Here is a 20834-nt window from a genome sequence, read left to right as displayed (position 1 = left end):
CTCCAACTCCATTCATTTACCTGCAAATGTCATAATTTTATTCTTCTTTATGGTTGAACAATATTCCATTATGTATATATACCACAGTTTCTTTATCCATTCATCTATCTAAGGGCATCCAGGTTGGTTCCACAATCTGGCTATTATGAATTGAGCTGCTATAAATATTGATGTGGCTGTGTCTCTGTAGTATGCTCATTTTAAGTCCTTTGGGTATAGGCCAAGGAGTGGGATAGCTGGGTCAAATGGTGGGTCCATTCCAAGTTTTCTGAGGAATCTCCACACTGCTTTCCAGAGTGGCTGCACAAATTTGCAATCCCACCAGCAAGGTATGAGTGTACCTTTTTCTCCACATCCTTGCTAATACTTATTGTTGCTTGTATTCTTGATAAAAGCCATTCTAATTGGAGTGAGATGGAATCTTAGGGTGGTTTTGATTTGCATTTCTCTGATTACTAGAGATGTTGAACATTTTTTCATATATTTGTTGATTACTTGTATATCTTCTTCTGTGAAGTATCTGCTTAGTTCCTTAGTCCATTAATTGATTGGGCTATTTATTGTTTGTATTTGTATTTTGGGGTCATTTGTTATTTGTACAAATAACCCAATCAGTAAATGGGCTAAGGAAGTTTTTAAAATTCTTTATAGATTTTGGAGATTAGTGCAGTATCTGAAGTGTGTGTGGAAAAGATTTTCTCCCACTCTATAGGCTCTCTTTACACATTATTGATTGTTTCCTTTGCTGAGAAAAAGCTTTTTAGTTTGAATTCATCCCATTTATTGATTCTTGCTTTTGTTTCTTGCACTTTGGGAGTCTTGTTAAGGAAGTCTAGTCCTAAGCCAACATAATAAAGATTTGGGCCTACTTTTTCTTTTATTTGGTGCAGGGTCTCTGGTCTAATTCCTAGGTTCATGATCCATTTTGAGTTTAGTTTTGTGCAGGGTGATAAGGTTTTAATTTCATTTTACTGCATATGATTTCCAGTTTTCCCAGCACCATTTGTTGAAGAGGCTATCTTTTCTCCATTGTATGTTTTTTGCTCCTTTGTCTAGTATGAAATAATTGTATTTATGTGAGTATGTCTCTGCATCTTCTATTCTGTACCATTGGTCTTCCTGTCTATTTTAGTACCAATACTATGCCGTTTTTGTTACTATTGCTCTGTAGTATAGCTTAAGGTCTGGTATTGTGATACATCCTGCTTCACTCTTCTTGTTAAGGATTGCTTTGACTATTCTGGGTCTCTTATTTTTCCGTATGAATTTCATGATTGCTTTCTCTATTTCTATGAGGTACATCATTGGGATTTTAATTGGAATTGCATTGAATCTGAATAGCGCTTTTGGCAGTATGGCCATTTTGACAATATTAATTCTGCCTATCTAAGAGCATGGGAGATCTTTCCATTTTCTAAGATTTTCTTTAATTTCTTTCTTTAGTGTTCTGTAGTTTTCATTTCATGTACAAGTCTTTCACCTCTTTTGTTAGATTGATTCCCAAGTTTTTTGTTTTTTGGGTTTTTTTTTTGAGGCTATGGTGAATCTCTTTCGGAGGATTCATCACTTATGGATAGAAATACATTAGATTTATGAGTATTGATTTTATATCCTGCTACTTTGCTGAATTCATTTATTAATTCTAGAAGTTTTCTGGTGGAATATTTTGGATCCTCTAAATATAAAATCATGTTTTCAGCAAATAGGGATAGTTTGAGTTCTTCTATTTGTATTCCTTTAATTTCTTTGGTCTGTCTAATTGCTCTGGCTAGTGTTTCAAGGACTATGTTGAATAGAAGTGGTGAAAGAGGGCATCCCTGCCTTGTCCCAGTTTTTACAGGGAATGCTTACAGTTTTTCTCCATTTAGAATGATGTTGGCCATGGGCTTAGCACAGATAGCCTTTTCAATGTTGAGGTATGTTCCTATTATCCCTATTTTTTCTAGTGTTTTGAGCATGAAGGGATGCTGTATTTTATCAAATGCATTTTCTGCATCTATTGAAATAATCATATGATTCTTAACTTTAAGTTTGTTGATGTGATGAATTACATTGATTGATTTCCAGATGTTGAACCAACCTTACATTCCTGGGATAAACCCCACTTGATCACGGTGCACTATCTTTTTTAATATGCTTTATATGTGATTTGCCAGAATTTGTTAAGAATTTTTGCACCTATGTTCATTAAGGATATTGGTCTGAAGTTTTCTTTCCTTGATGCATCTTTGTCTGGTTTTGGTATCAGGGTGATACGAGCTTCATCAAATGAATTTGGAAGGGTTCCCTCCTTTTCTATTTCCTGGAATACTTTGAGGAATATTGGTATTAGCTCTTCTCTGAAGGTCTTGTAGAACTAGACTGAGAATCCGTCTGGTCCTGGGCTTTTCTTGGTTGGTAGGCTTTTGATGGCTTCTTCTATTTCATTGCTTGAAATTGATCTGTTTAAACTGTGTATGTCCTCCAGATTCAGTTTGGGTGGATCATATGTCTCTAGAAATTTGTTAATGTCTTTGAGATTTTCTATTTTGTTGGAGTATAGATTTTCAAAATAGCTTCCAATTATGTTTTGTATTTCAATAGTGTCTGTCATGATATTTCCTTTTTTATCACAAATTTTAGTAATTTGAATTTTCTCTCTCCTCTTCATTAGTGTGGCTAAGAGCTTATCTATTTTGTTTATTTTTTCAAATAACCAACTTTTGTTTTGTCAATTTTTTGAATTCTTTCTTTTGTTTCAATTTTATTGATTTCAACTCTGATTTTAATTATTTCCTGTCTTCTACTACTTTTGTCATTGATCTATTCTTTTTTCTAGGACTTTGAGATGTAATGTTAGGTCATTTATTTGTTGACTTTTTATTCTTTTATTGAATAAGCTCAGTGCAATGAATTTTCCTCTTAGTACTGCTTTCATAGTGTCCCAGAGATTTAGATATGTTGTATCATTCTCATTTACCTCTAAGAATTATTTTTATCTCCTCCCTGTTGTCTTCTGTTATCATTGCATCATTCAATAGCATATTATTTAGTTTCCAGGTGAAGTAGTTTCTGTTTTTTATTTTATTATTGATTTCTAGTTTCATTCCATTATGATTTGATAGAATGCAAGGTAGTATCTCTATTTTTTTCTATTTGCTAAGAGTTGCTTTGTGGCATAACATATGGATCTATAATAGAGAAGGATCCATATGCTGCTGAGGAAAAAGTGTATTTGCTCATTGATGGATAGAATATCTACATATATGTCTGTTAAGTCTAAATTATTGATTGTATTATTGAATTCTATGATTTCTTTGTTCAGTTTTTGTTTAGGAGACCTGTCCAATAGCGAGAGAGGTGTGTTAAAGTCACCCAGTATTATTGTGTTGTGTTCTATTTGATTCGTAAAATTGAAAAGGGTTTGTTTGATATACATAGATGCTCCATTGTTTGGGGCATGAATATTTACAATCATTATGTCTTGCTGATGTATAAATCTGTTTAGTAGAATGAAATGACCTTCTTTGTCCCTTCTTATTAATTTTTGACTTGAAGTCCACTTTATATGATATGAGGAAGGAAATCCCAGCTTTTTAACTGAGTCTGTGTGTGGGTATGTTTTTTCACATCCTTTCACCTTCAGTCTGCGGATGTCTTTTTCTATGAGATGAGTCTCTTAAAGGCAGCATATTGTTGGGTCTTTCTTTTTAATCCAATCTGTTAGTCTATGTCTTTTGATTAATGAGTTTAGGTCATTAACAGTCAGGGTTATTATTGAGATATGACTTGTATCTCCGGTCATTTTGGCTTATTTTTGGTTTTTAACTTGACTTGGTTCCTCCTTTAATTGACTTTTCCTTTAGGGTAGTTCCTCCCTTTGCTGACTTTCATTGTTGTTTTTCATTTTCTCCTCATAGAATATTTTACTGAAAATGTTCTGTAGTGCAGGCTTTCTATTTGTAAATTCTTTTAATTTTTTTTTCTCATGGCAGGATTTTATTTCATCATCAAATCTGGAAAGTTAGTTTTGTTGGGTATGAGATTCTTGGTTGGCATTAATATTCTTTCAGAGCTTGAAATATGTTGTTCCAGGCCCTTCTAGCTTTAGGGTCTGGACTGAGAAATCTGCTCATATCCATATTAGTTACCCCCTAAATGTAATCTGATACTTTTCTCCTGCAGCCTTTACAATTCTATCTTTATTTTGTATGTTGGGCATTTTCATTATAATGTGCCTTGGTGTGGATCTGTTGTGATTTTGTGCATTTGGTGTCCTATAAGCCTCTTGTATTTGATTTTCCATTTCATTCTTCAGATTTGGGAAATTTTCTGATACTTCATTGAGTAGATTGTTCATTCCTTTGGTTTGTATCTCTGCACCTTCCTAATCCCAATAATTCTTAAATATGGTCTTTTCATGATATCCCATATTTCTTGGAGGTACCATTCATTATTTCTTACCATCTTGTCTGTGTGGTCAACTTTATTTTCAAGATTGAATATTTTGTCTTCATTGTCTGAGGTTCTGTCTGTTGGTGATCTTTCTGTTGAGTTTTTAATTTGGTTTATTTTTTCCTTCATTTCAAGGATATCTGTTTTTTTTTTTCAGAATTTCTATCTCTTTATTGAAATGATCATTTACTTCCTGCATTTGCTCTTTAATTGTTTATTGGTGTGATCATTCATTGCCTGCATTTGTTCTCTTATGTCATCCTTTGCTTCTTGTATTATTTTAATTCTGTACATTCTGAACTCTTTTTCTGATATTTCTTCTACCATGGTCTCAATGGATTCTATTAATATAGCATCTTGGTTTGTTTGGGGCACTTTCTTCCCTTGTTTTTTCATGCTGTTCATGTATCCTCCCCTCTAGCAGTGCAGATCTGGGGTAGTACGGTTTCCCCCTACAGGCTTATAGTGACTCTGCAGGTTTTAATACCTCACTTTTAAGGGGGAGATCAATATTAACAGCACCCAATACAAACAATATGCAGCCCTAAACCAGATAGCCCCTATGAAGATGTTAACAGTATTGTCATAATACACAGAGAGCAATAACATCTACAATTTCTAATGGTGGACAAAGAGGATGGGGGCAGGTGTAGGGTGTAATGTTAATGAGGTAAGAAGTGAGAATATGGGGGTACTAGATCATAGGAAGAGTGAAAGTAGAATCAAAAGAAGTTGGTTGTTAGCATGAGAAAAGGGAGAAGAGACTCTGAGGAAACAGGTAAATAAGAGGAAAATAGAGTGATAAAAATAAAAAGTAAAAATAAAAAAACATTTACAACAAAACTGTAATATGCTATTCAAACCTCCCATCCTCAGTAGCCTGATGCATGAAAGGTACTTGGTTTTAAAGATGATGGGGATGTGAAGCAGGAGATGAAAAAATAAAAAATAATGGGGAAAAAGGGTCTTGAAGGAAAATTGAACACTGTTTCTGTTGGAGTTCAGTATCTCTGCCTCCTTCTCTTCTGATAGGTGGGGTTGTCTGAGTTTGCTGGTGACTCCACCCTCAGGATGCTGATAGTTACTAAGGTGGGAGGATTAGACTTGGAGGTGGACTCCTGGAGACTGAGCAAAGCAATTGCCAGGCCCTCTGCAAGACTGCATCCCAGGACTCTCCTTTGGGGTCCACTCCTGTGACACAGGAGCCTGGTCTTAGCCCCTTCCCTCACTTGTGGACCCCACAATTCCTGGACTATAACTTAGTCTTTCCTACCCCTGCCCTTTGGGCTTCCCAGTCAGGTACCTCTCTCCCTGGAGGTCCTGAGGCCTGAGCACTGGGACCTGTGTGCCTGTCTTGGAAAGTTGTTCTGTATTGGGCTAATCACAATGACCAGGCATTGGAAGCTGTGGGTCAGCCATGTAGCTGCAGGCACTGGGCTGGTTTGTAGCCAGGGGATGGTTGGGAGACTGGGGATTGAGGAGCTGGAGGGCCTGTTGATTGCCACACCAGCGGGACCAGGTGATTGGTGCAATAATGGACCAGGTTGACGTTGGGTCCCACAAGTGCTCCTGAGTTGTCTCTGGGATCCTGGTGGGTGCTGGGTGGTTGGCTGGATGAGCCGAGATCAAGATGTCCTCATACCCTTTTCCCACCTTGCAAGTCTCTCTCCTCCCTCTGCAGCAGGATGGTGGCTATTAGCACACCTGGCAGGGACACCTCAGATGCAACAAAGCCTGAAAGGCCCTTGGTGCTGATTTTTCAGGACCTGGCTGATATCCCTAGATGTAAGTGGTCACATCCCAAGTTGGTGGCTGCAGCAGGGGCTAACCCACAGTTACCTTGATATGAGCATCTAGTCTCTGGCCAGTGTCCCAGGATGGAAGCTGCCCAACTAAAGATGGCGGTGTCAGCATTAGAAATAATCCAAGATGGCGGCAGAGGCATCTCAATGTGTTGGTAGACGGGGAGCCTCAGCACTGTGGTGTCAGCATAGGGCTTGGGCTGGCGCCGGACATCCATGTTGCACCTCATCAAGTTTTATGGCATTGTCTTCAAAGACTTACGTAAATAACTTGGACAGTTGACTGATGGCTGCTTCTCCTAATGGACAACAAGCAGTCTTTGATTTGCTGAATGACATAAATAGTGACAGAATTGGTGAAATACATATATACATACATACATACATACTACATATATATACATAAATACATAACTACATACATGCATACATACACAAATACATGCATACATAAATACATAAATACACATAAATACATAAGTACACATATATACATAACTACATACATATATACATACATAAATGCATTACTACATATATACATACATAAATGCATGTATACATGCATACACAAATACATAACTACTTATATTCATGCATAACTAAATATTTAATACATACATACATACATAAATACGTAAAGGAGCCTGCTTCCTGGGGCCCAGGTCCAGAGGGATTCACAGGAAGGGAACCAAGAGCCAGTAGAAGGGAAACAAAGGGCTTGCGGACAGACAGGCAAGCTCTGTCCACGTGACCAGCAGGCTTCATGGGGGTGCTCAGTCTTCTGAAGACCTGGCCTCTGCAAGCAGCTCCTGTCCAGGCATGAAGGCTTAGCCCTGGAGCCATGCCCATAAGCCTGGTAGAGTCTGAGAAGGGGCCCCTGGCCTTCCTCTTGGGGGCTCAGGGCTCTCAGTTGCTTTTCTGAAACATCAGAAAGCAAAACCCCACTTTCCCAGCAGTATGGAAGGCCAAGGGATTCAAGCTTCCTCGAGGGAGCAATCAGCTGCAGGGAGGAGGCAGACTTTCCCCAGGGAAGGGCGGGTTGCTGGGACCGGGACCCCGTGCTGCCGGGAGCGCCTGGGAGGCCACAGCATCAGTCCCTCTGCTGGCTGGCTGGATATGGCAGACAGACTGAGGGTGTGTGTCCTGTCCCTCAGATGCCTTCCCAGAAGACCTGCTGAGCACCGTGGCAAGTCTGTCCGGATGCCTGCCTCACATGCTGCCACCAACGTGCCCCACCTCCTGCCTGGCAAGCAAGTACAGACTCATCACAGGAGCCTGCAACAACAGGTACCGTGAGGCCTCCAGGCTGCTCCCCGCTGGGTTTGAGCCCGAGGAGCGCCCTTGTGGAGGAGACCGGGTCACTGTGAGCCTCCTCACTCCCCGCTCCCTGCCCTGTCTGCCCTCGCCCCCTGTGTGCCAGGCAGGCCCCGCAGGCAGCCCGCAGAGAAGACCTGTCCTCCCCACTACCCTCCCCTGCCTGACCCACAGAACGGCTCAAGTCGCCCTCCGTTCCTCCGAGTTCCCTCCCTCCTGCCTACATGCATCAGCAGGGCCGTTACTTCCAACTGCAGAAGGAGCCCACTCCCCGCCACTGACCTCGGCTGAGGCGGACACTGGGCAGCTACCACTTGGCCACCACCCACCAGGCCCTCTCATGCATCCTTGCTCCTGGTGGCCATGCAAGTCCCTCACCTTGCCCCGCTAGGTTCAGCACCAAGACCTCCATGGCAGGGCCTCCCCGGAACCCGGCCTCCCCGGTCCGTTTCTTAGGGCGACTTCTTCATGTCTTGCTTAGCTCTGCCCTCCCCATCCCCGTCCTGCACGCCGAGAAGGTGCTGTGTCTGAGCTGTCTTGGCTCAGCACCCTGGTGTGTCAAGGGGCCAGCCTGGGAAGAGCTCCAAGGGACATGTGCAGTGAGTGGGTGTGGGGGTGACGTCCAGGAGCGAGCCCCTGAGGTGCAGAATGGCACAGAGGCTTCGCAGAATGGGGACAGGACGGCCAGGAGCTGATGGTGGACACATCTCTGTGGGCCACAGACAGCCTCTCTGCAGGGCTCTGGGCTGCGGCTGGGGAGGCATGTCCGTGCCAGTTCCCTTCCCTTCCGTGGTAGAACCTGGGGTGTGTGTGGTGGTATCACGGCAGCCAGACCCCAGGTACCTGCACCTAGGAGGCTTTCCATGCACCCTGCTCGGATGACAGCGAGGCCACCCTGACTGGCAGAGGGCCTCTGCTTCTCACTCCCGGGTGTTGTATTTCTCCACTGCAGGCGGAAGCCCACTAGCTCAAAATCCTGAGACCACATTCAAATTTATACACATCCAACTCTGACAAAAATAGCCCCAACAAGCAGATGTGTGCCATCTGGAGCTGGGCGGCTCTGCATCCCCTCCCGAGCCCTCCCCAGCACACCTGGCTGTGGTAAGACAGCATGTGGTTGTGAGGTCCCAGCCGGCACTGCCCTTCAGAGCTGCCTGACCCAGGCCCCACATGCAGCTGAGTGTGGTCAACAGACACAGCCCCTGCCTGACACCCTTCCCGTCCTCTGGTTGTGAGTGGTGGGCCCTTGCCTTGGCCTCTGGGTGGTGGGGCCTTGAGGGCCGGCTCCCGTCCAGCTGCGGTGTGTTCCCTGCCTGTCCTGGCCGTAAGCTGGTCTTGACCCAGTGGGTCCGTCCTGAGCTCCCACTTCCCACCACTCTATTCCTCTTCCGTATGCAGTGCTTAGAGGCTCCAGGATACTCTCCTTCCTGGTGCACCCTTTTGACTTGGAAAGTGCTTTTTGCATTCCTCTGGGTACTGAGCTTTGGCTGTGCATCCTGCTGGACTGGACTCTGTGTTGATGTGTTTAGCTGGTGTTCTGCAAAAAATCTAGGTTTTTGTTTGATCGAGATTCTTTGGAAGATTTTGGAAAGGATTAAATCTTGGATTTGTGATCACTGCCACTGTTTTATGTTCCATGGTGTTTCTTGAAATTCACAAATGTTTCCTTCTTTTCCATTTGGATTTGCTTTGCTGTGATTGCCTTTCTGCTAGGCTCTAGCTCAGATGCACAGTGGTTCTTTCTGTGTTCTTCTCCTCTCTAAGGGTCAATTAGCTCACTTGTCTTCTGCCAGCTACAACTGTGTGGTCCTCCTAAGCAACACTGGCTGCCAGCTGCATCTTCAAGCCAAATGCTGGTTGAGTCAACTTTTAATATTTTGCCTTTCTAAAAGGTATATTTTAAACCCATTTCCCTTGTCCTGTTGCACTGTGGTGAGGGTCACCATGCCTTCTGTGTGGCTTCTGTGCTTTTCTCCCTTTGCTGAGATCCCCAGCCACCTGGGACGCAGCGTGGAACCACTCAGTGTGGAGAGGAGGATGCCTCCCCCAGACCCCCCACTGGCTTCTGGCTCCTGTTGCATTGTCCTGAAGCTGCTCCTCAGCTTCTCCCTGAGCTCTTTGTGTTGTTGGTTTGTTTTGATGTGCTGCATGCTGGACTTGTCCCTTTATAAGAAAATTGGATACCTGGACACAACATCCACGATATCGGAAGCTCTGGTGGACACAACGTCCATGATATCGGAAGCTCTGGTGGACACAACGTCCACGATATCGGAAGCTCTGGTGGACACAATGTCCACAATATCGGAAGCTCTGGTGATCACAACGTCCACGATATCGGAAGCTCTGGTGATCACAACGTCCACGATATCGGAAGCTCTGGTGGACACAACGTCCAGGATATCGGAAGCTCTGGTTGTGCACACGCTTTGGGGCACGTTGCAGGAGAACCACCCCAAGCATTCCCGGCTTCTTTCCTTCCCACACCAACATGTACAGGCCCTTGGGGTCCTGGCCTCAGCTCAGGGCTCCCCGAGTCCAGTCGCCCCTGCTTCCTTGGAGTGTGTTTGCACAGAACTTCAGGGAATGGAGGTGGAGGAGAGCGGGGGAGTCCCGGGACTGTTCCTGCTAGAGCAGGACCCCGCAGCCTGAGAACCTGCACCTGAAAATCAGATTTCAGGGTGGGCGTGGGCACCTTTGGTGGAGTGTGTGAGAGAGGCTACTGAGGAACATCAGCTGGGTGGCCAGGAAAGTGACCTGTCCTGCATTCAGACAGCACGTCCAAAAGCAGCAGGGCCACAGGGAAGAGAGGAGCTGGAGCTGCCGTCGGCAGTCACCATGTGTGGCGCTGTGCGGTGCATTACACGCATTGCAGCAAAGCGTGCGTTGTGAACTAACGTCAGTGCAAGACACACTGCGCCATGGGCCTGCATATATGATGATGCTATTCATCCAGAATTCAGCTGATATGTGATAAGAATTAGTGTGTGTTTTCTTAAGAAGTTTCCCTACATTTCTGTGCATTGTGTAATGGAAAACCATGTCTTAAAATAGAAAACGTGATTTCAGCCCCGACTCCACCAGTTGTGAGGTGCTGGGCTTCCTCTGTCTGATTCCATGGTATCTGAGAGGTGCCAGACACTGATGTCTATTTACAGGGTCATTCAAGGGGCTGCCGCGAGGGTCAAGTGAGGAAATCGAGCAGGGATTCCGAGAGCAGCCTGTCCTGTAAATGTTAGCTCTCATTGCCTGTGAATCACCACCACTCTGAAGACCTCAGTCCAAAGATTCTGTGGTTCCAAAATTTTAAATTGGTTCTTTTGAGTTATGCATAACATTAGCATCCATCTTGACACGATCACAGAAGCACGGATCATGGTTTGCTCTGATTCAGTCCCCAGTGCTTCCCTTCTCCCCGCTCCCTCCCCGTACTCTGCTGATCTTTCTGCCATTTACTTACAGCTTTTTAAACTGGTGCAGTTTGTCTCTGAAGTAGTTCCATTGTTCCTTGAACTACTGTCTTAAGAGTAACATGGTGGTCACCCTGTGCCATGGCTGTGGCAACCTCTCCTGCTGGAGGAGCCCAGCCTTGGATGAGGGGTAACTTGCCCTCCTGCTGGAGGAGCCCCGCCTTGGATGAGGTGTGACTTGCCCTCCTGCTGGAGGAGTCCCGCCTTGGATGAGGTGTGACTTGCCCTCCTGCTGGAGGAGCCCCGCCTTGGATGAGGGGTAACTTGCCCTCCTGCTGGAGGAGTCCTGCCTTGGATGAGGTGTAACTTGCCCTCCTGCTGGAGGAGTCCCACCTTGGATGAGGTGTAACTTGCCCTCCTGCTGGAGGAGTCCTGCCTTGGATGAGGTGTAACTTGCCCTCCTGCTGGAGGAGTCCCACCTTGGATGAGGTGTAACTTGCCCTCCTGCTGGAGGAGTCCCACCTTGGATGAGGTGTAACTTGCCCTCCTGCTGGAGGAGTCCCAGCCTTGGATGAGGTGTGACTTGCCCTCCTGCTGGAGGAGTCCCGCCTTGGATGAGGTGTGACTTGCCCTCCTGCTGGAGGAGCCCCGCCTTGGATGAGGTGTGACTTGCCCTCCTGCTGGAGGAGCCCCGCCTTGGCTGAGGTGTGACTTGCCCTTCTGCTGGAGGAGCCCCGCCTTGGATGAGGTGTGACTTGCCCTCCTGCTGGAGGAGCCCCGCCTTGGATGAGGTGTGACTTGCCCTCCTGCTGGAGGAGTCCCGCCTTGGATGAGGTGTGACTTGCCCTCCTGCTGGAGGAGCCCCGCCTTGGCTGAGGTGTGACTTGCCCTCCTGCTGGAGGAGCCCCGCCTTGGATGAGGTGTGACTTGCCCTCCTGCTGGAGGAGCCCCGCCTTGGATGAGGTGTAACTTGCCCGGGATTGTGTGGCCAGCCCCCAGGCACAGGTGGGCCAGCTTGCCTTCCTCTGCACCCAGGGATTGACCTTGCCCTCCAGCCCTTGGAGCCCCCAAAAGTGGCCACTATGTTGACCGTGTCTCTGTGGTCAGTTGCTTATCTTGTGAGGGAAGCCAGATGCGCCTGCCCCATGTGACTCCCTTGCCTCCACTTCACCTTGCGGTCTTCCCACCTCCCTGTCTTTGGATCCAGATGTGGCCCGTGAACTGTGCAGGCTGATCAGGGCTGTGATTCCCTTATGGTTCCACCAACAGAGCAGCAGCCTCCTGGTGACAAGCTCTTGAGAAGGAAGGTACGGTAACTAAGCTTCAGGGAGAGTGGGAGAAAGGCCTTATGGAAAGCTAACATGCCCAGGGCTGGCCAGTGAGAATGGAAAACCGTGTCCAGAGCTCGGCCTCCGTGTCCAGATGAGGAACCTTGGAAGGACCTGGTTCTGCAGCTTCAAATCCACCAGTCACGCTATTGGACACCAGCCCCCAGCAGGACATGGACAGGAGACACCAAGTCGCTGTTCATCACAGGGGTGAAGAGATGACCACAGCACCCTGTACATGCCCGCCAGGGGTGTACGGGCTGCCATTCTAGCCCCAAGGACTGACGCATGGTGAGGAGGGGACATAGACATGGGCAATACCGTGTGGCCCCTGCAGAGAAGATGAGCTTGCTTCCAGGCATGCAGAGGAGAGGTCTGTGCAGGGTTGGGGACACAGGTGGGCTCCGCAGGGTAGAAAGTAGTTCAGGTGAGGTGGACTCTGCAGATGGAGTCCCCAGAGACTTGGTGCTCCCCAGTGCCTGGCACAGAGGAGATTGCCAGCTGCCCTCCTCGGGAAGCGGGGGTCTAGTGCGGATCCTTCTCCAAGGCCTTCTCTGTCTGGGGGCAGAGCTGAGCACACACGGTACACCCTGAGAACCTTCTGGACGGTGGTCTTTCCAGTTCGCGCAACATTAGGATTCATCTTGACCCAGGGACAACAGCATGGACTGATGTGCTCTTGTGCAGTCCCCAGAGCTTCCCTCTGCTAACCCAGAAGAGCAGTCTGCCCTGAAGAGCCTCACCCGCCAACCCGCGAGGGGCCCGCGAGGACCCTCGCGCTGCGCCTGGCTCCTGGCATGGCCCAGGCCGAGCCCTCCTTCCTCCTCGTTCCTCACGTCCCCTTCACACCGCTCGGTTCACAGAGCCGACACATTCACCTTTCAGCCACCTTTTAATTCCACGAACTTTCATTCTAAATACCAAGAATAAGGAAATCGAGTCTTTAAATTGATCTAAATTCCCCACATGAGAGTCACATGGGGCTGCGACTTGGACAAGGCACTGTGCTACCCCCAGGGTGTGCCTGCTGGAGTGTGGTGGGTGGAGGGACCTCTGTGAGGTGGCGCTCAGTGGAGGTGACAAGGTCACTGGGGGCAGCGCCCACAAGAGGGACCAAGAGATCTCCTGGGACGTGGCTAGTTCCCACAAGAACAGCTATTGTGAAGAGAGCAAGCCAGGCCAGGGTCTCCCTCGTGTCCTGTTCAGCCATGATCTTACCTTACACCTGGCAGCATAGCCAGGAGGCGCCTCAGAGGTGGAGCCAATGTGCTGCCTGGTCTTCAGCCTCCAGAACTGTGCATCACAAAAACCCCTTTCCTTTATAAAGTACCCAGCCTTGGGTATTCTGTTGTAGTAACAGAAGATGGGCCACTAAGACCTGGGTTCTCCCTGGAACCCCTCCCACAGGGCTGCTGGGACAACCACAGGTGGAGCAGGGCTGGTGGGCAGGCAGAGCCGTCAGTGGTGGAGCTCTGAGCGTGCCTGGGGTATCCTACTGGGTGCGGTGGCAAGCGAGGGTGGGAGGCGACAGGCGGTGCAGCTCAGCCAAGGTCCGGTCCTGGGCTCTTCCTCATCCTCTTGACAGTGTGGGAATGTGCCAGGGGCCAAGGTTTGCCCACAGGCTGCCCACTGAGAGCAAACATTTTCCAAGGCTGGGTGGGGGCGACATGGCCAGGGTTCCAAGCCTGGATCAGCTGCTTGTCATCAGGCCAAATCCCCAGCCGCAGAGTGGAAATGACACTTCCTGCCTTCCAGAGTGGCCACCCATGGAGCTGGAGGAAAGGAAAGCTGCTCACAAGGGAAGGCCCCTCCCTCCCCATCCACTGTAACTCCGCTGCGATGAGGACCCTGCGTCACAGAGGACCACTGAGCCAGGGCAGTCTCTGCCTCCATGGAGCGTCCAGGTTGCAGGGAACAAGACGTCCCATCAACAGCAGCGTTGCAGAAACCACACGACAGGCACAACTGAGATGCTCCTTGCTGGGGCCCTTCCCTTTCCCTGCAGGGAATTGGACTCTCTGTGGATTCCCAGGAGGAGGTGGACCCTCCAAGCCAGTGAGCTAGTCAACTGGACCCAAGTCAGGTGATGCACTGGAATCAGCTCTGCATCCCTGGAAGGTGACCAGCTTAGCTGGCAGATGCCTCGTCTAGCTTCTCCTCCTAACGTGGAGGTGCTGGGATCCAAGGCCTCGTGGTATCCTGGAAGCTCGGCACCCTGGCTGAGCGGGGCTCTGTGGGGAGGCATAGCACACACCCCTGACCAATGTCCTCTGCAGCAGGGGAGGCTGTCGGAGTAGGACTCTGGACAGAGACAACTCCCGCAAGGGATAGGCACTGGCGTGAAGGCCACCCCCATCCATGGGGCCACAACATGCAGTGTGTAGATGTCTTGCTCTTGGCCGGAGGCACAGGCCACAGAATGACCTAAAGGAGATTCAGTGTGCAGGAGAGCAGCCCTGGAGGTGCTCAAGGTTAAGGGCTGAGTAACTGATTCTTGGATATCGTTGCATCTCAGAGTAAGAGCACATTTTTCACGGTTCAGGGAAGATACCCCATTATAGTGATGATGTCCCAAGGTTCTGCTGCTAGCATCTTCTTACCCCTCACGACTGGGCGTGGGAAATCAGTGTGCCCAACAAGGTCACTGATCCTTAAGGAAAGGGAAGTGGAATCTAGGCAGATGTCCCAGGAAGCATTCAGAACACCATGTGGGCACCAGCCACCAGGACAGAGGAGGCTGCCCAGGTTTGGAGAGCACTCAGAGCGTGTTCTGCCTTCCAGAGCCTTAGTCAGGACTTGCTGAACGCAATGGGTGCCCCAGTCCCGAGCAGGGTCTGACTGTTTCTGATCAGCACCTCTGCAGAGATCCCACAGAGGAGAAGCTGCTTCTTCACCTCCAGGCCCCGACACGAAATCTGCTGAAAACAACGAGAACCTGCAGGCCACTTGGGGGCTTCAGGGCTGCTGGGGCACATCCTGCTCTGGGCCATGCCTGTCCCCTGCAAAGCCACGGCCACCCTCGTTCTGTGTCCCACTGCCTCATGGCTGAGCAAGCAATGCAGCAAGGAAGAAGTCCAAAGCCGGCCACGCCGTCTCCTCAAGTATGGAGCGGCTGGCCTGGGTTCTTCCCACAGGGCCCTGTGGTCAGGCTGGTGGTGGCCTGGCAAGCCAACGCTCAAGCCCCTGGCCCCTCTCGAGCTCGGCCAGCTCCTTAACTGGAGTTCCGGGATGTCCTGTCTCCTAGAAATCAGCACCGCAGTCAGGCGCTGGGAGTAAGAGGACGCAGCCGTGTGCCTCTGGAAAGGCGCTTCTCAGAGGGCTGCTGTGCATTCAGGGCTGCCCGTAGTCCCAGCGTAACGCGGGAAAGCACCCTGCAGTACGTTCACTCCACTCCACCTGGGGCAGAGACTCTTCCTCAGCAGCTGGGTGGGCATCTTGGAGCATCCTCGGGGGGGCCAGGCAGACAGGGAGCTCCACCTGGGGTCCTGCAGGACACTGTGCAGGTGCAGAGATGGGGACGCATGGCTGGGTGTTCACACAGGTGCAGGTGCTCTGGACTCTCCCAACACCCTGGTGAACTGCTGAAATATAAAGGCCAATCAGCAAAACCCCCGCTGGAGCAGCTGAATTCACATTCCACTGTCTGTAATTGAGGGAAGTGGCCCCTGCTGGTGAGCCCCACTTGATGGAATTCCAACAAAGGCAGACCAGCTGTGCCCACCTGTGCACCAAGGAGGCACAGGCAGCCTCCCAACACTGCCTGAGCTGCATGCTCTACTGCCCCGGGGGGATTTGCAAATGGAGACATTCGGTGGGCTGGAGGTTGGCACACACTAGTAATAGACTTGTTCTGCACTGACTGTCCCTGCAGATGTGCAAAGTGACCAAGTTCCCCAAGCTCTCCCTCCACGGTTGCCCCAAGTATCCCCAGGCAAAGCCACAGTCACAGGAACAAGGTCGCTCCTCTTCTCCACAGTTGGGCCCCTTGAAGCTCCATCAGGAGATCTGCAATCAGGAGGAACCTCCACTTGCTGGGTTCAGGTCCAGAACAGACCCTGCCTCGACTTGCAGGACCCTGGTGCCACATCCCCAGCCAGCCCCAGCTGCGGCCGCGTTGCTCCTCTCCCTCCCAGGAAGACATCCAGATCAGTCATGTCAGGATGTACAAGTTGTTAGGTCCACAATGAGATGATAATTTAGTGATAAAGCAACCATTCTGAGTATATTTCCAAACTCTAAGATTTTTAACAAGGTAAAAAGTTCCCTGGCTCTATGATTCTTGTAGTCTCCAGTTCCCAGATAAATGAAAGTCTAGATCCCAATCTTTTCCAGTACTAATTCTTCTGTCCTGGGACCTCCCAGGTCCTGAGACTCAGCAATTGGCTTGCAATTTGTGGTTGGGAACAGAAACTTGTTAGAAACGGATCCTGATTCTCACAATTCCTTCTGTGGTATGTGAAAGCAAATGAAAGAAAACACAAAAAGAAAAAGAAATGGAGGCAGGACCTCAACGGGTCTGTGATGCTTTACCACGCAGCGCGGGGCATATTTTCAAGAGGGAAAATGTCGGTTGGCTCTGGGTCTGAGTTTTACAGAGTTCAGAACGTCTGAGTCCCGGCAGGAAGTGTACTGGTCACAGCTGGAGGGAGACCTTGGCAGTCAGGGGAGGTTGTAGATCAGGAAAATTCAACAAGTTCAGACCCTGTTTTACTCTCCTTTCTCCTTGGGAGTTGTTATTCTCCATGTGTAGGAAAATTAACAAATTGTGAGCTATCATTAAAACCACTTGTATTGATCTGTCTCCAAACAACCCCATCAGCTGGCTCTTCAGTTACAAAAAAAAATTGAAAAACACCTAATTTTCAGGAGAATTGGTAACCAATAATCAATAATTAGTAGTCAAGTTTCTCAGTTTCCAGAAAGAGCTCCAAGACGTGCCACGTGGGTTTTAATTCTACCCATCGCTCTTCTCCTTAGAGCAGTTTACCCGACACAGCACTCTCTGGTGTTGGTGAGATAAAACTATTAGCAGTACTTGCCAGAGCCTGCATTTTACGTGCTTCCTGACCATGGAGAAGAACCGTGGACGCCAGGCAGCCTCGTGGGCAGAGCTGGTGGTCATCCAGACGCGCATGACTCACTCAGGAAAGGCCTGGTTTCAATTCAAATGAAGGGACTGACCTGTTCCCTGGATGCCACCTCGCCTCTGAATTTGGAGTATGACAGGAGGTTTCTACAGAAACTTTGTGCTCTTGATAAACCCGGAAGACAGGAGGTCCCAACACCCTGGGCAGAAGCATGGAGCCGTGGCTAAAGACGTCTACGCATGTCAACTTTCAAACCCCTATTGGAGCAGCTCAGGGGTCCATCCTCCAGGGAAGCACTGCAAGGACCTCTGGAGGGGTGAGAGGCCCACCTTCGAAAAGAAACTTGATGAAGGTCCCTGCAAACTGCGGAAGGAAGGTCCATGGGCGGGCCAGGCTCTGGGGTTCTGCTCTGGCACGGGGAGCGTGTGGACCAGGTGCTGACCCCCAAGGCCCACAGACCTGGCCACACCGCAGGAGAGTCCCCAGGAGCACCTGCTCGGAGACATCTCACTGAGCGCAGTGTTGTATTTGGGACGATGCTTCTTTCTTTCTCCCCCATCTCAAAAACACCCACACGTTCATTTCCACAGGGACCATCCCAGATGGGGGGCCGCCAACACGGCCCTGGCGAGATGGCTCCCTCCAGTCTACGAAGATGGCTTCAGCCAGCCCAGAGGCTGGAACTCCGGCTTCTTATATCACGGGTCTCCACTGCCCCCGGTTAGTACTCGAAATGCTGCTTCAACGTGATGGGAGTCAGTTGCCCGCAATGCTAACACGCCCCACCAGAATCCTGGGGGACAAACCTCCTGAGCCTGGTACCCCACCAGTCCTCCTGGTCCTCCCAGCCCCCGAGGTTGGGCCACATCTCTGTGGAGGACCCGCTCAGCTCGCAAGTGGAACCGCGTAGGCATAACTGAGCTTCATCTGACTCCAGCACCTCCCCTCTCAGCAAGCACTGGGTGTTTCCAAGTAAAATCCTCCGTCCCTGAGGTGGAAGACACCTGCTCACTAGCTCTCCACTCCTTAGGTGGGGAGGGTGGCCTCCACCTGGCTCCCACAGGCTTACTTGTGAAGCACACTTACACCCAGTCTACGATGCTCTGGTCAGACACGGTCATGGTGCCCCTTTGATGTGCCAGTCAGGGGTGGCCCCCCGTCACTCTCATGCATGCTCCATCCTGGTGGTCTTCAGGCCACAGCAGGGTGCTGTGCTCAGCACAGAGAGCACCTGTCCAGGAGCCAGGGGTCCACCAGCAAGGCTGCACACGCTCACGGAGTGCTCCTAGAGAGGGACCACTTGACCCAGATGATTTTCCAGCTGGCTGTTTAGAAGAGGACTGAGTGTTCCCTGAAGCTGGGGAGGGCAGAGGGAGTGGGTGCAGGGACTCACTGGAAGGCCCCTTGCTGGGCCACAGGTCAGGAATGGGCTTGTTCCACCTGGACTCCTGCCGGCACTGGCCTCTCAGCCTCTGCAGACTATTGGTGAGATGGGGTGAGTCTTTACCCATCTTGCACTTGGCACTGGACCAGTTCAAGTCCTGGGATCTTGGAACTCTAAAGAATCATGATACTCTGATTCTACAAACCCACAGTTGCTCAGATACATCATCATCTAGGAGAATTGGAGCTCAAGGATGTTCAAATGTGCAGCATGTTAGTTTCCTGCCCCTGTGTCACAGATTGCTCCATTATAATGACTCAAAACAACACAGCTTGATGATCCTCCAGTTCTGTAGGTCGAAGGTCTCTGGAGGGCCTCGGTGGGCTGACAGGGACTGCAGGCCAGTGTCCTTCTAGAAGCCCTTCCTCCTAGTCCCCAGGTTGAGGCCAGAGTCCCTCTAGAAGCCTGGGGGAGCTCCCTCTTTGTTCCCAGCTGCCAAGACCACTCAGCTATTTCTTGCCTCCCACCTCAAAGCCAGAACTGTGTGCTCTGCATCCTCCATTCAAAGCCACGTCTCTGCCCACAGTCAGGTTTGAAGCACTCATGTTATCATACTGGAATCATCTGGAAATCCAAGAATATTCCTTCATCTTAGGTCCTTAACGTATTCATATCTGTAGTTTTAGGATTCAGAAATAGGACATCTTTGAGGGGGATGTTATTCTGCCCACCTGTGTCCACCCTCTTTATGCATTCTACATGCAAAACACATTTACATCCTCCAACAACCCATTTCCCCATCTAAATCCTCTAAATCAGGAACAGGGAGTCTGTGGGTGTGTTCCACCTGGGGGCAAATTTTCTCTGCATCTGGATCTGTGAATCCAGAAAGTCATTTGCCCCCAAAATATACTGGTTGGGCAGGTATAAGACAACCGTTGAAGACATCCCATTTAAAAATTGAAGAAATGGGAAAAATCAGGAGTTACTGACCCCAGGCAATGATGAAACCCACCCGGTGAGGCTGCATTGGGAATGAGACTCTGCCACTCAAGACCCATGTCCTGCTCTATATCATGCCAATAGCTAGATGCCCTGCAAATGCCATTCACACGATTTCCATGGCAACCCTGAAGGCTCCACTGTTAGGTCCACTCAGAGATGAGGAAACCAAACATGCAAGCATGTGCCTACAGGTCACCACAGTGGAGCTTCTTCCAGCTCAGCTCTTCCCACCTGCCCATAGGGAGCAGGTGTCCCACAGACACACAGCCCTGGGAATGAGAATCCCATCATGGAAGGTGGGGTTCCAGGCCTCCGCTCCTGGCTGCAGCATCAAGACAAACCGCTCTCTTCTCACCCAGGTCCGGGACGTGACAAAGCAAGTTATCCAAGTTTCCAACGAGGCGGTGACAGAGGATGACCAGTATTCTGATTTCCTGACTGTGTGGGGACAATACATCGATCACGACATGGCACTCACACCTCAGAGCACCAGCCCCGCTGCCTCCTGGGGAGGAGCTAATTGCCTGCAGACATGCGAGATCCGAGGCCCCTGTTTCCCCATACAGGTAACTTCCCCAAAGTTTTAATTTCCATTATGAAACTAACATTTGTGTTCGAAACTCAAACAGAAAAGTATGCGGTGAAATGCAGTGTCTGGTGTGTGCTGCCGGGAGGTGGGAGCTGCTGTCAATCTCCTGCACCCTCAGGCACTTCGATGCACATGTGCCACAGCCCCTGTGTGTTGCAGGTGTGTGCAAGGCTATCACACCACCGTGCCTCCCCACGTGCATGTGCCGTACCTGGGAGGGTCACTCGGCAGTAATTCTTAGGCATCACTCCAACACTGAATAGACAAAAATGGGACTTAAGCCGCCTTACAGCACACTTGACCAAGGAGCTTCCTTAGGGGAGGAGAGGTCGCAACTCCAGAACACAGACCATAAACCAGGGACGAGGGGATCCAGAGAGGCCAGGACAGGTGCGTGGGAGTGAGGGCTGCATCCCAGCGAAGGATCTGGGGCACCAGGACGTGCTTGCCTGGGGCGGGTTCAACATCTGCTGGC

The 20834-nt window shown here is 49.4% G+C and overlaps 1 protein-coding gene across 1 annotated transcript in view; it reads left to right on the top strand.

Moving 5' to 3' along the window:
* Tpo (thyroid peroxidase) overlaps positions 1-20834 on the top strand; it is an 83692-nt gene that overhangs the window by 7065 nt on the left and 55793 nt on the right. The window contains exons 4-6 of the mRNA XM_047522150.1: positions 7394-7526; positions 17972-18101; positions 20130-20336. Coding sequence (XP_047378106.1) covers positions 7394-7526; positions 17972-18101; positions 20130-20336 — 470 coding nt within the window. The remainder of the gene's footprint in view (positions 1-7393; positions 7527-17971; positions 18102-20129; positions 20337-20834) is intronic.

This window comes from Sciurus carolinensis, chromosome 13 (assembly GCF_902686445.1).
Source record: "Sciurus carolinensis chromosome 13, mSciCar1.2, whole genome shotgun sequence".
Lineage (NCBI taxonomy): Eukaryota > Metazoa > Chordata > Mammalia > Rodentia > Sciuridae > Sciurus > Sciurus carolinensis.
Note: the sequence above shows the minus strand (reverse complement) of the source record. Positions and strands in the feature narration are given on the sequence as shown.